This window comes from Takifugu rubripes, chromosome 3 (assembly GCF_901000725.2).
Source record: "Takifugu rubripes chromosome 3, fTakRub1.2, whole genome shotgun sequence".
Taxonomy (NCBI): Eukaryota; Metazoa; Chordata; class Actinopteri; order Tetraodontiformes; family Tetraodontidae; genus Takifugu; species Takifugu rubripes.
In genome coordinates this window covers 247,491-259,609 of record NC_042287.1, presented here as the reverse complement: position 1 = coordinate 259,609, position 12,119 = coordinate 247,491, and the positions used below count along the sequence as shown (strand labels likewise).

At 48.7% G+C, this 12,119-nt stretch overlaps 1 protein-coding gene across 2 annotated transcripts in view; it reads right to left on the bottom strand.

Annotated features, from left to right (window-relative positions):
* Positions 1 to 18: 18 nt before the first annotated feature.
* The window catches only part of cacna1fb (calcium channel, voltage-dependent, L type, alpha 1F subunit), a 31,061-nt gene continuing 18,960 nt past the window's right edge, over positions 19 to 12,119 (bottom strand). For both annotated transcript variants that reach the window (XM_029833863.1, XM_029833864.1), the window contains 29 exons: positions 11,520 to 11,579; positions 11,344 to 11,450; positions 11,184 to 11,271; positions 10,939 to 11,046; positions 10,764 to 10,816; positions 10,528 to 10,674; positions 10,245 to 10,446; positions 9,957 to 10,115; positions 9,770 to 9,880; positions 9,594 to 9,677; positions 9,331 to 9,459; positions 9,194 to 9,259; positions 9,021 to 9,112; positions 8,734 to 8,893; positions 8,541 to 8,668; positions 8,331 to 8,427; positions 8,125 to 8,227; positions 7,954 to 8,055; positions 7,749 to 7,879; positions 7,459 to 7,599; positions 7,321 to 7,381; positions 6,430 to 6,652; positions 6,190 to 6,297; positions 5,930 to 6,063; positions 5,715 to 5,827; positions 5,452 to 5,641; positions 1,374 to 1,436; positions 1,201 to 1,301; positions 19 to 1,134 (listed from right to left, as the gene is read on the bottom strand). In XM_029833863.1, the coding sequence (XP_029689723.1) occupies positions 874 to 1,134; positions 1,201 to 1,301; positions 1,374 to 1,436; positions 5,452 to 5,641; positions 5,715 to 5,827; positions 5,930 to 6,063; positions 6,190 to 6,297; positions 6,430 to 6,652; positions 7,321 to 7,381; positions 7,459 to 7,599; positions 7,749 to 7,879; positions 7,954 to 8,055; positions 8,125 to 8,227; positions 8,331 to 8,427; positions 8,541 to 8,668; positions 8,734 to 8,893; positions 9,021 to 9,112; positions 9,194 to 9,259; positions 9,331 to 9,459; positions 9,594 to 9,677; positions 9,770 to 9,880; positions 9,957 to 10,115; positions 10,245 to 10,446; positions 10,528 to 10,674; positions 10,764 to 10,816; positions 10,939 to 11,046; positions 11,184 to 11,271; positions 11,344 to 11,450; positions 11,520 to 11,579 (3,522 nt within the window). In that variant the 3' untranslated portion in view covers positions 19 to 873. The remainder of the gene's footprint in view (positions 1,135 to 1,200; positions 1,302 to 1,373; positions 1,437 to 5,451; positions 5,642 to 5,714; positions 5,828 to 5,929; positions 6,064 to 6,189; positions 6,298 to 6,429; positions 6,653 to 7,320; positions 7,382 to 7,458; positions 7,600 to 7,748; positions 7,880 to 7,953; positions 8,056 to 8,124; positions 8,228 to 8,330; positions 8,428 to 8,540; positions 8,669 to 8,733; positions 8,894 to 9,020; positions 9,113 to 9,193; positions 9,260 to 9,330; positions 9,460 to 9,593; positions 9,678 to 9,769; positions 9,881 to 9,956; positions 10,116 to 10,244; positions 10,447 to 10,527; positions 10,675 to 10,763; positions 10,817 to 10,938; positions 11,047 to 11,183; positions 11,272 to 11,343; positions 11,451 to 11,519; positions 11,580 to 12,119) is intronic.

Sequence of the window (12,119 nt, the reverse complement as noted above, 5' to 3'; positions counted from 1 at the left end):
CTCACACACACTGACTTTGATGTTGGTCTTTATTTGAGGTCAGTAAAATGTGCAGACGGAGCCACTTCTTAGCACCTCCTCGGAGCTCTGGGGAATTCAGGCATGGAATCGAGAAGCCCTTAGATGCTGGGAACCTGGACAACTACTGAAAGAAACAATATTCCACCAACAAATGAGCAACTTTCTGCATCAGAAAACCGATAAAAACACCAGAAACTAAAAGCTCAACAACAGACTCGTCCTCCCGTCCAGTAAAAAAGAGACACTTATTGACAGATCAGCCTGATTCCAGACCACCAGGACAGTGCAGGACAGCATGAAAAGCAACAAACAGAGGAGGAAGTGAAAGTGTTCTGAGAGTTCTGCCCTGAAATCCATCAGCTAGCAGGCGTTAGCCTGTAGCTGGTAATGCTAACACTGCTGGGTGAGACATGGGGATATGAACTATGTTGAGCAGTCTCAGGGCAATATTAAGTTGTTTGTTATTTCTGTAAAGTTTCCTTTAATCAGTGCAGAAATCAAGAGGTTCTGTACAGCAGGAGGTTCTGTGCAGACACAAACATGGCAGCGGTCGGTCCTTCGGTCTTCCTCTTCTTCTATTGTCTGTCCTTTCTTCTGTTGTGCTCTGAAAGATTCTGTTTTCTCTTCTTTCTGTCACTTCTGTGTTCTTTCAACTTTGATGACCTCCGTCAGGTTGCTGTGTCCCTCATCATTAATGTACACAAATAACATAAGCATACGTCCATGAAGACTCCACACACTCTTTTATTGACTTTAGCTTGATGAACCTTCGGTTCCCTCATGAAAACTCATCTTTCTGCTCATCTGATAGGCAGAACGTCATCAGTCTCATCCACAACTGCTTTCGTCCTGTCAGAATGACGTCACACACGCCATCTCATCCGCCAGCTCGTCCTCGTCATGGCCCGTCCTGATCGGCTCTTCGTCGCTGTAGAGCGCCGCGGGGTCCGTGGCGTTGGCCAGTAAACCGTGGCTTCCGGTGCTAAGTAGGTCGTTAGCAGCCGATTCCATCTCGTCCACCGTCATGTGACACGCATCAGCAATCTCACGCTTCGCGAAGGCCACAAACTTGGGGTCCCGGGCGTAGAGACCGAGGCCCTCGGATATGAGAACCTGCAGGGGGAGGGGCAGAGTGGTCACCTGTGTGCTCCTGATCAATATGCTGATCAGCCAACCTACCGCTTCCACCAGACTGTCGGCAGATCCTCGCTTCTCTGTTAGCTGAGCACCGAGCTGGGAGGGAACCCTGAGGGTGGTGTAGGCCCTGTAGGGGGGCGGAGCTACAACACAGCGAGACAACATCAAAGAGAGCCGTGGACGACACCTTAATGCTCTTTAATGGCCTTTCCTACCAGAGGTCCCTGCAGGGCCACCGTACCAGGCTGGTCTAGGAGCTGCGCCCGTGATAGTGACACCTGAAGAAGAAGGACCGTGGTCATCGTATCGTATCGTATCGTATCGTATCGTATCGTATCGTATCGTATCATATATCGTATCATATCATATCATATCATATCATATCATATCATATCATATCATATCATATCATATCAGGACTATTGTAATTCTTTATTATCCAAACTCCTCTTTAAGAAGCCTCCAGCTGATCCAAAATGCTGCAGCCACAGTTCTGACAGGTATTGACCACAGAGATCACATGACTCCTGTACTGACGTCTCTTCATTGGCTGCCCGTTAAATTTAGAATAATTTTTAAAACCCTTCTTTTGACCTACCAGGTCCTCAGAGGCCTAGCTCCATCCTACCTGCAGGAGCTAGTGACACCTTATCATTAGGGGTGGGCAAGTGAAGCCTCATGAAGCACTGAGGCTTTCCTCACAATTGTGTCGAAAAAGATTCAAAGCTTCGACACTTCAGTGATGGTAACATCTGGTGGACAACTGAAGCCATAGCAACCTCCAAAGAGCACGACTGAAGCACTGGCACTGTTTCAATCCCATGACACAAATAAAAGTTCATTGCGTGGTCATCCAGGTGTTTTGTTCATTCATACCAAATAATGATTATATTGTCTTTACAATAAAATATACAGATGCTCTTCCCCTTACTCTAAAACACATTCAAGATTAACCTAAAGAATAAATGCAAATTATATTAAGGGTTCAGTGTTGGTTAGGGGTTTATTTAACACTTTGAGATTATTTAAAAACTGTGCTAAAAGTCCCGAGCAGGATTAGAGATCCTACCTACTTTGCAAATGTTCATGGTGTTTGAATTCAGAAACATTGTTTTTGTTTGTGTTAAGTGTTTTAAAGAAAACCTTGAAAGATAATGGTTTGTCATTAGTCATATGTTTGATTTGGAATGATTATTCACAGAAGCAGAAAAGTTATTTGTTCTCACAAACTCTAGAACGTCGCTTATTGGTGATTGGTGAGCAACAGTGGCAAGGAAAAACTCCCCTTTAACAGGAAGAAACCTTGAGCAGGACCAGGCTCATGTAGGGGGACACTCCTGCTGATGGCCAGCTGGGTAAAGAGAGAGGAGAGGAGAGGAGAGGAGAGGAGAGGAGAGGAGAGGAGAGGAGAGGAGAGGAGAGGAGAGGAGAGGGAGAGGGAGAGGGAGAGGAGAGGAGAGGAGAGGAGAAGGAGAAGAGAAGAGAAGAGAAGAGAAGAGAAGAGAAGAGAAGAGAAGAGAAGAGAAGAGAAGAGAGAAGAGAAGAGAAGAGAGAAGGAGGGGAAGAGGAGAGGAGAGGAGAGGAGAGGAGAGGAGAGGAGAGGAGAGGAGAGGAGAGGAGAGGAGAGGAGAGGAGAGGAGAGGAGAGGAAACCATGACCCAGTGGGGTGACAGAGGCCTGTCAGGTGATCATGTTTCCGGACCCCGGCAGCCTCGGCCTATAGCAGCATAGCTAAGATGTGACCTAATGATTAGATGACCCCCTAAGTATGATAATTTGTCTGTCTATGATAGTAACTGGAACTACAGAATTAACAACAATAAGCTTTTTCAAAGAGGTAGGTTTTAAGTCTGATCTTAAAAGTAACGATGGAGTCAGCCTCCCGTACCTGGACAGGGAGCTGGTTCCATAGCAGGGGGGCCTGGTAGCTAAATGCTTGGCCCCCCATTCTACTCCTAGAAACTCTGGGAACCACAAGTAGACCAGCATTCTGAGAGCGGAGCGGTCTATTGGGCTGATAAGGTATCACTAGCTCCTCCACGTGGGATGGAGCTAGGCCTCTGAGGACCTTGTAGGTCAAAAGAAGGGTTTTAAAAATTATTCTAAATTTAACGGGCAGCCAATGAAGTTGATGTTCCTCAGGTGAAAAAAGGCACTTCTAGAGACTATTTTAATGTGTGATTTGAAGGAGAGATTTTGATCAAAAGTTACTCCTAGATTCCTCACAGAGAGACTAGATGCTAATGAGATACCGTCTAGAGTGATCATGTGATCTAATCTATCCCTGAGAGGTTCAGGACCAAACACCATGACCTCAGTTTGACCATCCATCCATCCAGCAGAACCAGCATAGAGACCAGTCCATGATCTGAAGCTATGAGAAGATCATTAGTAACTTTAAGAAGTGCTGTTTCTGTGCTGTGATGAGCTCTAAAGCCTGACTGAAACATCTCAAACAGGCTGTTTCTCTGCAGGTGCTCCAGTAACTGAGTCACCACCACCTTCTCAAGAATTTTAGAGATAAAAGGAAGGTTGGATATTGGCCTATAATTTGCTCAGACATCAGGATCCAGTGATGGTTTTTTAAGCAACGGCTTAATCACTGCCACCTTGTAGGACCGGGGTACATAACCTGACACTAAAGAACCATTGATCTGGTCCAGGATAGAACTGCCTATCAATGGTAAAACATCCTTCAACAGGTGTGTTGGGATGGGATCTAAAAGACACGTGGTGGTCTTGGATTTCTGAATTCGCGATGACGCCTCAGAAAAATATATAGGGCTGAAGGAGTTTAGGGGCTCGTTGGAGAACCTGTATGTTCCCACAGTCAGCACATCTGGTGATGGTCCAGTTGTTGGGATGGCCTGGTTAGCTTTTTCTCTGATAGCTAGAACTTTATCAGTGAAGAAGCTCATGAAGTCTTCACCACTAAGGGAAGAAGGGATACGTGGATCTAAAACACTGTGACTCTTAGTTAATTTGGCCACAGTGCTGAAAAGAAACCTGGGGTTGCTCTTATTTTCCTCAATTCACGACGAAAAGTAAGCTGTTCTAGCTTTGCAGAGGGCCTTTTTGTAAACTAATAGACAGTCTTTCCAGGCTACATGATAGCTGTCTATTTTACAAGAATGCCCCTTTCTTTTCAGTCTTTGCACTTTCTGCTTGAGGGTCCTGATATGTGAATTATACCAGGGGGCACACCTCCTCTGATTTACTATTTTCTTTTTCAGGGGGGCAACAGAATCAAGTGAGGTTGCTGCACCTTCAGCAACAGAGTCAACCTCAGCAGGGCTAAGATTATAACGATTGATCCCTGGGGAAACACACGGTGGTCCTGGGATCAGCACAGGGATCACTTCCTTAAACTTAGCTACAGCATTATCTGAAAGACATCTGCTATAGTAAGACTTTGTTCTGAGCATAGAAGAATCCTTAATCAAAAATGTAAAAGTGATCAAAGAATGGTCTGACAGGACTGGGTTCTGAAGGAACACTGACACATGTGGTACCTCAACACCATAAGTCAGAACTAGATCTGGGGTGTGGTTGAAGTTATGAGTTGGTTGGTTTATCTGCTGGAGGAAACCAACTGACTCAAGTAATGAAATGAAGCCATTTCTAAAGCTGTCATTTACAACGTCGACATGGATATTAAAGTCTCCAATGATAATGACTTTGTCCGTTCTAAGGACCAAGTCAGATAAGAAATCAGAGAACTCAGACAGGAACTCTGAATGTGGCACAGCAGGGGGCCGATATACAACTGAAAACAGAAGTGGCTTTTCTGCCTTCCAGTTCAGATGAGTGATGCCAAGAGTCAGGCTTTCAAATGAACTGGAGCCATGTTTTGGTCTAGGATTAATTAATAACTTGTAGAGATAGATTGCTTCCACTGCCCCTCCTCGACCAGTAACACGAGGAATATGATAATTCAGATGGGTAGGAGGAGTAGATTAATTTAAGCTAACATACTCACCATTCATAGATTCACCATTCATCCATCCATCCATCCATCCATCCATCCATCCATCCACCCACCCACCCACCCATCCATCCATTCATCCATCATCCACCCACCCATCCATCCATCCACCCATCCATTCATCCATCCGTCCATCCATGCATCCATGTATCCATCCATCCATCCATCCATCCATCCATCCATCCATCCAGACGAATATTCTGTCTATATTCTGCCCAAATAATTCAAGGTCTGGGACAACTAAATAGCACTAAAGCTAGCTAATCTAGCAAGCTAATGTAGCCTATGCAGCATCCAGGTAAGGTTACCTCTTCCAGCAACTCCCTTCTTGGCCTCCGCTCCTCCTCTTGCCCAAGACGGGCTTCCCTCCTCCTCTTCCACCAAGATGAGGGGTGCATAAAGGAGGCGGCCTCGGCGTGGGCATGGATTTGCCCAGGGGGTCGAGGAAGGTGCAGAGGAGTGAGCGGCGGAGTGCCGGGTGTCATAACTGTTCACCATCTGTTGTTGTAGACGGGAGAGGGGTTAGTAAATGTTGGAGTGGGAGGAGCAAGTGTGCACGCGTGTGTTTTACCTGTGGGTTTGTGCGGCGGGGCGGTGAGGTGGGGTGGTAAGTCCCGGGCATAGGCAGGTCATCGCTGCTGCCCTGCCTCCTGAGACACTGGATATTAAACGAGGGCTTCCGCCCTGACAGGCCAGAAGGAGACAAAAGGAAACTGCTTCAGGACCCGTCCACCTGTCCGCCCAACCGTCCGTCTGTCCGTCCCACTCTTGAGGGTGAATACTTACCTGTGGGCGTGGCAGGAAGCAGTCGCCTCCGGGTAGTCCTTCTGCCCTCGCCGTAGCCGTTAGTGTAGCTGCTGTGTGAGTACGGAAGCCCCTCGTAGTGGTCTGGGTACAGCGGGGGCTCATCAGGGTAGTGTCTATGTTTGCACACCAACACACAGGGTTTGTCGTGGTTAATTTACTGACAAATGCTCCCTCTACAGGGACGAGTTATTGTCTTGTGGACGGTCAGAGGGTCAGGGGGTCAGGGGGTCAGAGGTCACCTGTCTCGGGAGGAGAGGCTGTCATTGTCTTCCTCTCTGCTGTAGTAGGTCTGATCTCCGAATGCTTCCAGGGCTCCTCGTCTCCAGTACCTGTCCCTGGAATCCCTCCTGCAGGACAGACGGGTCTGAACGTTCTCTCAGCAAAAGAGCCAAGCAAAATGAGCTTGTTTCCATAGCAACGTACACACATCCAGAATGGTCATGTTTACGTCACAGTGTCAGTGTCAAAGCTGGTTTTACCTTCCGTGCTTGTAGTACGACGGTCTGTTAAGGCTGTAGTCCAGCGGGCCGTTCCTGACTGACGGGTGGCAGGAACGGTGATGGCTGAAGGAAGCCCTCTTCTTGTTGTCGTGGCGATAGTGATCCTCAAGGTCACTCCCATTTGGCATTTTGGTGAGGGAGCCAACCCGGTGGATCAGACCCCCGTTAGACACGCCCCCATCCCCGACAACACCGCCAGGACCTGTGGGGGGGCGTTCATCCACAGGTCTGAGAGTACTTCCTGTTCAGATCCTCGTAATGAGGGAGCATCCAACCACCCATCCATCCATCCATCCACCCACCCATCCATCCATCCGTCCATCTATCCATCTGTCCATCTATCCATCCATCCATCCGTCCATCCATCCATCCATCCATCCATCCATCCATCCATCCATCCATCCATCCATCATCTATCCATCGATCCATCCATCCATCATCATGCTTCCACTCATCCATCATCCAGCCATCAACCCATCATCCATCCATCCATCCATCCATCCATCCATCCATCCATCCATCAGCCATCTATCCATCATCCATCTATCCATCCATCCATCCATCATCCATCCACCCATCATCCATCCACCCATCATCCACCCATCCATCCATCCATCATCCCTCCATCCATCATCCATCCATCCATCATCCATCCATCAGCCATCTATCCATCATCCATCTATCCATCCATCCATCATCCATCCACCCATCATCCATCCACCCATCATCCACCCATCCATCCATCCATCATCCCTCCATCCATCATCCATCATCCATCCATCCATCATCCCTCCCTCCCTCCCTCCCTCCCTCCATCATCCATCCATCATCCCTCCCTCCCTCCATCCCTCCCTCCCTCCCTCTATCTACCTGTGGGTGTGTTCAGGGCAGAGCCTTGTCTTTCTTTTTCTGGTCCAAAATCATTTTCACTCTGTAAAGGATGAGCAGCAATAATCACCAGGAGTTGAGGGACGATGAACTAAGTGAGACCACACAGAGGACGTTCACCTTGTAGGCAGCATTCTCCTCCAGCTCCTCCTCCTCCTCCTCCATCATCACCTCCTCCTCATCTTCCTCCAGGTCCTCGTTCAGAGCCAGACGCATTTCTGGACCCAGATCCTGCAGGGTCTTCAGACCAGCTTTGCATAACTGCACACACACACACACACACACACACACACACACACAAACACACACACGCACACACACACACACACACACACACACACACACAAATGAGACAGACAGACAGACAGACAGACAGACAGGCAGGCAGGCAGACAGACGGACAGACAGACCTGTACTGCAGATGGGTTCGTGTCATCCGTCTCTCCTGTGAAGTTTCCTTTCTCCTTCCTCTTCCTGAACTTCCTGAAGTAATCCTGAATGAGGAAAGTTGCATAAAACTTGCCGACGGTCACTTCCTCTTCTGAGGGATGGAGAGACAGGCGTCAGTACAATATAAACTCCCACGCGCGTTGTATTTTTAGTCTGTTTTAGTACCTTTGTGAGGAGGAATGACTTCATCTAGAAGTTTTGGCTTCATTCTCTTCCAGATTTTCTTGATGATTGCTCTCAGCTCTTCGTTCTCCTGTTCAGGGATACCTAACAAGAGTGGGCAGAGCCTTCAGCAGGTGCTCCGGAACATCACAGTGGGGTGTACACATCACCTACCATCGGTCTTTATCTTGAGGGCGGTACGGACCAGAGCAAAGAGCGTGGCATTAAAGGTGACCATGCCGTCACTGTTCAGAGGCATGTTCATGGCCACCAAACGCTGGAAGACAACAAGACCTCTGTGTAAGACGGCCGCCTCAGGCACATCAACAAATCCTGCTGGGCCACTTTGAGGATGATGGGGTCCGTTAAAAGCCTTTTACCTTACAGGCCACTCGGTGAGGACAGAGCTTGCCGAAGCCCAGAGGGGGCTGAATCCTCCTGAGCAGAGCCACAACGTCCAGGTGTTTAATACGACCTCTGACAGAAGGTAGAAGATCGTTAATATTTACCATCATTTATCGCTGACATCAGGAAAAATTAGGAATCTCAGGTAAAGCTAGGTACTTGTCTGGATCGGGACTTAAACGTACTTGGCTTCTGGATCGTATTCAGACCAGATCCTCTTAAACTCGTCCAAGTGGTGAGGGCCCAGGATCGACCAATCACGGGTCAGATAGTCAAAGTTGTCCATGATGACAGCAACAAACAGGTTAATGATCTGAAGGAGAAGAAGGTCAGTGCGTGTGAGTGTGTGTGTGAGTGTGTGTGAGTGTGGTTTCTGACCAGAAATGCACACAACATGAAGAAGCTGATGAAATAAACGATGGCGAAGTTGCTGCCGCAGGTAAACTCTTCCCCTGGTTCGTAGTCGGCCTCTGGATCACATCGTTTCCCTGGAAGACTGGCCAACATGATCTCCTGCCACGCCTCCCCTGTGGCACACCTGCACGACAACCAACCCCAAGAGCAGCAGAAGCTCATCATGTCCTGGCCTTCACAAGGAGAATGCTGCTGAGCTTCTAACATCTGAGTAGTGAGAGTATCTGACATTGCACCGAGGAAGAACTGACCTGAAGAGAAGGAGAACGGCCTGGGGAAAGGTCTGGAAGTTGTTGTTCCTGTTGATCTGAGTGTAGTCCTGCATTGCTATCTTTCCAAATGTCTAACACACACACACACACACACACACACACATTTATTTTCTGTTGCCAGGTGACACATTATCACAAGGAACTTCCTTTACCTGCATCCCGATTACAGCGTAGATGAAGAAAATCATGGCTATGAGCAGAGCGACATACGGCAGAGCCTGAGAGAGTGGAGGAGGATTAGTGGGGGTTCACCCTTGTCCGACCCCCCCCTTCCCCAACCACCACCAACCTGCAGAGACTTGATGAATGTCCAGAGCAGCGTCCGGATTCCCTCCCCTTTACTCAGCAGCTTGACCAATCGCATCACTCGAAACAGGCGGAAGAAGGTAATAGAGACACGAGAGCTGTCCTCCCCACTCTGAGGGACAGACGGACAGACAGGCAGACAGGTGGGCAAACAGACAGGTGGGCAGACAGACAGACAGGCAGACAGACAGGTATGATAGCGGCAGTTTGGGTGGTTTCTCCAACCTTTAAACATTAAACACTCACGCTGAACTCTGTCACCACGATATCCACAACGCTGCCGACCACGATCAGAGCATCAAAGGAGTTCCAGGCATCTACAAAGTAATGCTGGCAGAGAAGAAGACCTCTGAGTTCCTGGGTCAGGGTGTGTGTGTGTGTGTGTGTGTGTGTGTGAGGTGAAACCCTCGTTGTGGGCTCACCCTGGGTCTGAGGGCCAGCAGCTTCAGCAGCATCTCCACGGTGAAGAGGCCGGTGAACACCATGTTGAGGATGTCCATGACGTGGCTGAAGGTTTTGGACTGTTCGTAGTGCTGCAGCAGATAAAAGCATAGAATTAGCCCAGTACCTCCGGAGCTTTTCTATCCTTCTGAGGTCCTCCCAGTTTACCTGAATGGCCAGAGTGACCGTGTTGAGCAGGATGAGCACGAACATGACGTACTCAAATCCGGTGGAGTTGATTATGGCCCAGAACTTGTACTGAACTGGGTTCTTGGGGATGTACAGTTTCAGCGGCTGAGCTTTCACAGCATACTCCACACACTGACGCTAAACACACACACACACACACACACACACACACACACACACACACACACACACACAAAGTCTTTAAAGCTCTGGAGGTTCTAACGATGCAGGTGAAGGAATACTGAGAAAGATGAGAAGACTTCTTACCTGGTTCTTATCTAGCTCACAGTTCTTGTACTCCTGTTCTCCCTGCTCCCTAAATGTGATGATGACAAAGCCCACAAAGATGTTCATCATGAAGAAGGCGATGATGATGATGTAGACGATGAAGAAGATGGAGATCTCCACACGGTAGTTGTAGATGGGGCCGGAATTCTCTCCATTGGCGTCAATAGCTTTATACAGCAAACTGGGAAGAGAAGGCTTCAGTGTCTCCGGTGTGTCTGTCTTCTAACCACAGAGATAAAGATGTGGGTGAGGGGGCACTCACGCTGGCCAACCCTCGAAGGTGGACACGGTGAAGAGCGCCATCATCCCCATCAACACGTTATCAAAGTTAAAGTCACTGTTGTGCCAAATCCTCTCTCTGACCATCGGATGGCTGACATCTCCATCTTTGTACACCACAAAGGTTCCCCTGACCACACACACACACATACACACGGATGTCACACCATATCTTATCACAGTTGGTAGAACAGGCCTGGTTGAACGTTTCAGCCTTACTTGCACTGTTCTGGGGTGTGTTTGGCCTCGTCGGTGCAGCGATAAAATTTTCCCTAAAACAAGAGTAAGAAAAGACTTCCTGTTCAACTGGACGGGTTAATCATGCAGACAGTCGGGTTGTGTTTGGACGCGGTTCTTTGACAAGGGTGTTTCAGGATGAAGCAGCTGTTCTCACCTTGAAGAGCTGTACTCCGATGCAGGCGAACATGAACTGCAGGAGAGTTGTGACAATCATGATGTTTCCAATGGTCCGGATGGCCACAAACACACACTGGACCACGTGCTGAAATACAAGGGGTTGTCATTTAAAAGAGCCATTTCCTGGACAGGCGGTTCTGCTCGATTACAGGACCAGAACCAAGGTGTCCATCTGGGCTTTTTGAAAGCAGTAGGAGGTCAGAAGTGAAAGCGGAGCTGCACCTTCAGCCCTTTGGCTCTGTTGATGGCTCTCAATGGCCTGAGCACGCGGAGGACTCTCAGGATCTTCACCACAGAGATCGCACTGGAGCTGCAAGAGTGAACCAGCACCAGTTAGGCTTCAAGTCTTATCTCGGCCAAATAATCTTGTTTTGGTACTAACTGGAGGAAGAAGGACACCAGTGAGACACTGACGACCAGCAGATCCAGTAAATTAAACCAGTTCCTGCAGAATGAACCCTGGTGCAGGAAAGCTCCGTGGACCGTCATCTGATGAAACACAAGAGTTCAGTCAGGAGCAGATGAAGGCGTCGCGCTGCTCCATCCGAGGGATCTCACCTTCAACAGAATCTCCACAGTGAAGATGGAGGTGAAGGCGTAGTCTGCATAACCCAAAACCTGCCCAAAACAAGAGGGAACGGTGAGAATGGGGTTCAGGAGAATGGGGTCCAGTAATAGTCCAAGACCAGTCCAGGACCAGTCCAGGTAACAGTCCAGGACCAGTCCAGGACCAGGTAACAGTCCAGGACCAGTCCAGGACCAGGTAACAGTCCAGGACCAGTCCAGGTAACAGTCCAGGTAACAGTCCAGATAACAGTCCAGGTAACAGCCCAGGACCAGTCCAGGACCAGTCCAGGTAACAGTCCAGGTAAAAACGATGTGGGACTCCGTAGCATTCTCTGGTCCCCTCCCCAATCTGGCCAGCGATGAGATGTTTAGCCGCATGTCATTGCTTCGTTGCTGGCTGTCACAATGGTGCCCCGAAAACCAGGTGGCCTTTTTAGACAATTGGAGCACTTTTTGGGGAAAACCTGGTCTGATTAGGAGAGACGGTGTCCATCACACATGGGATGGTGCCTAATTCATTTTTAGTAATTTGGCTAATTTTATTAGACCCAAAGTGACCTGACAATCCAGGGTCCAGACCAGGATGCAGAG